The 2985-nt window shown below is 32.4% G+C and overlaps 1 protein-coding gene across 1 annotated transcript in view; it reads left to right on the top strand.

Annotated features, from left to right (window-relative positions):
• Nucleotides 1-2985, top strand: part of LOC105451633 (fatty acid synthase-like) — a 21327-nt gene that overhangs the window by 12689 nt on the left and 5653 nt on the right. The window contains 3 exon segments of the mRNA XM_011692203.1: nt 317-720; nt 723-1006; nt 1604-2435. Coding sequence (XP_011690505.1) covers nt 317-720; nt 723-1006; nt 1604-2435 — 1520 coding nt within the window.

The raw sequence follows: 2985 nt of genomic DNA, 5'->3' as shown, positions 1-2985 counted from the left end.
TTTATTTATCTTTTATTCATTTAACTTAGAATTTACGGTTTAAAACTACTTTATTTTTATGTTATTTATTCACTTACTTATAAATTGTGTTATTTTGACACTGAAAAATATTGAATATCAATTTAGCACAAAATATTTAAATAACATAATCATATTATGTTAATTTAACAAGCAAATGTTAAAAATTTGATACAAAATTTTAACAAAAACGTGAGTGGACCGTTTTTATCATAAATACAAAAACGTTTTTTACTGTGTATTGCGTAATATCATAAAATGGACACTAAATTAAAATTATTCTTTTATATGTTTTTAGTTGTATAGCGAACGTTGTTGTGAAAGATAAAGTCTTCTGTTGGAAAATACCAGATGCATGGTCATTCGAGAAGGCGGCGACGGTTCCATGCGTTTACAGCACAGTTTATTTAGCCCTATATATTTTTGGAAAAATGAAGAAAGGTGATAAAATACTTATACATTCTGGTTCTGGCGGTGTTGATCAAGCAGCTATTCATCTCGCTCTCAAAAAAGAATGCGAGGTGTTCACTACCGTGGGCACGAGTGACAAACGAAACTTTATTAAGCAAATGTTTCCGACTATTTTGGATGAACATATTGGAAATTCTCAAGATACTAGTTTTGAACAAATGATAATGCAACAAACGAAAGATCGTGGTGTCGACATAGTCTTAAATTCGTTGGCTGAAGAAAAGTTAATCGCCTCCGTTGTTTGGCACGAAATGGTCGTTTCTTGAAGCTTGGCAAATTGGATTTAGTTTCAAACAATCCCGTAAATATGTCTGCGTTTCAAAAGGGTATTTCCTTTTATGGAGTTCTACTCGATAATATGTGCATTAGGAATCACAAATATAAATCCCTAATATCAAGAATGGTAACTGATGGTATTAATAATGGAATTGTCAAACCACTTCAAGTAAAAATTTTTCCGCACACTGATACCGAAGGAGCTGTTAGGTATATGTCAAGTGGAAAACATGTAGGAAAGGTATGCTTCAACTCATTGACGGCTGCAGAAAAAATTGTTCATAAATGAGAATCTTTTCACAGAAAGAAAAATTTTGCTAAATTCATATCTGAAAATAACGTTTGTTCAACAATCAATATAATTTTGTACGAAAGTCAAAATGATTGCTCGAATATCAAAACGTCATATATAGCAATGCTTATCAGTTTTAACATTTCAACAAATTATTGTGACGATTTAACAAAAAATTATTTTTAGATCTGTATTCAGCAAAATTGTTCTTTCCCTGTTTTTATTAAAAGATTTATAAAATAAATTTATAAATATTTTATTTATAAATAAGCCTTATACATATAATGTGCATTTTTAATATATCTTTTTATTAAAATTACATTTACTGGCTCGTGTTTAAATAACAAGTAATTTATTTTATTGATATTTTTTTATTTATTTATTTATATGTTAATTTATTTCAACTAAAGAAGACTGTGCAGTCGAAACGTTTTGACGTTAAATTTCCTTTAAAATTTTATATTATCATGTTCTAGTCGTTTTACGTCATATCTTGCTCGTTCCTTGGCCGAGTTTAAATTTCTTAATTGATTTTTATATTTATAGATAATTATAAATATCCAGGAAGAAGGTAAACCTTTGGGCAATCACATTCTCGCCTATCGTCGCTATTATTGTCTCAAAGACAGGAGTTATATTATACTAGGTGGATTGGGTGGATTTGGCTTGGAGTTAACTGACTGGCTAATATTTCGAGGCGCTAGAAACGTCGTGCTAGTTTCACGTACTGGAATGAAAAATGGTTACCAGCGCATGAAGGTTCGACTATGGAAATCGTACGGTGTAAATGTGCTGATTATCAAGGACATTGATGTCGCTGACACTCAGGATTGCAAATATCTCTTGCGAACCGCGGAAAGAGAAGGACCAGTGGACGCGATATTTAATCTTGGTGTTGTATTGAAAGACAGTGTTCTAAAGAATCAAACTGCTGAAACTTTTGCGGAGTCTTTCCAATCAAAGGCTCGAGCAACTCAAACATTGGATAAACTTACCAGAGAGATCTGTTCTAAATTACGGCATTTCGTAGTATTCTCTTCCGTTTCCTGCGGCAGAGGAAATGCCGGACAAACTAATTATGGCATGGCCAACTCCGTCATGGAGAGGGTGTGCGAGAAAAGAGCGGAGGAAGGATTACCTGGATTGGCAATTCAGTGGGGAGCCGTGGGCGATGTTGGTCTCGTGGCAGACATGCAAGAAGAAGATAAAGAATTGATTATCGGTGGCACTTTGCAACAAAAAATATCCTGCTGTCTCGACGAACTCGAAAAATTTTTGCCTCAAAGCCAACCAGTTGTGAGCAGCATGGTCGTGGCTGAAAAGAAAGCGGGATCTTCCGGACTTGATAGTATGGTGGAAACTGTTGCTAATATTTTAGGTAGTTACGCTCATGTAGAAACATTTTTTTGTACTTATGCATATAATCATGAATTTCATTATCCGCACAGTTATATGTTGTTACATAATTTAAATCGTATTATGACAATTACATGTCTTAAGGAAAAAGGGGGCAAATAGTAATGGATTTTTTTCTCTCTCCCCTACAAGCTAATTTCAAGATTACAAGATATAATTTTTCACCAAAAGAGTACTTTTCAAATATACAAAAAACTTAATTAGAGTTTCCATAAGTCATGTATACTGGTTATATTTTCATAAAAAATGTAACCTACATTTATCACTGTTTGCCCCACCCTATATGGATAAATAGTGACACTCTATGAGACAATTACAAAATACATAATTCTTTACTCCTAATCGATCTTTCTTTTAACATTTTGATTAGATAAGATAATTTATATTAATTTCTATGCTCTGCAATATGTAAATTTTCATTTATTGATCAATAATAGTAGTAAAATTATTTCCCTCGTAAAAAAGAACTATTAATGCAGTGATAACACTACATTTCAGTAGTGTTATCACTG

Source organism: Wasmannia auropunctata, unplaced genomic scaffold (genome assembly GCF_000956235.1).
Source record: "Wasmannia auropunctata unplaced genomic scaffold, wasmannia.A_1.0 LD336048.1, whole genome shotgun sequence".
In the NCBI taxonomy this organism is placed as follows: Eukaryota; Metazoa; Arthropoda; class Insecta; order Hymenoptera; family Formicidae; genus Wasmannia; species Wasmannia auropunctata.
This window is presented reverse-complemented; position numbering and strand designations above follow the sequence as displayed.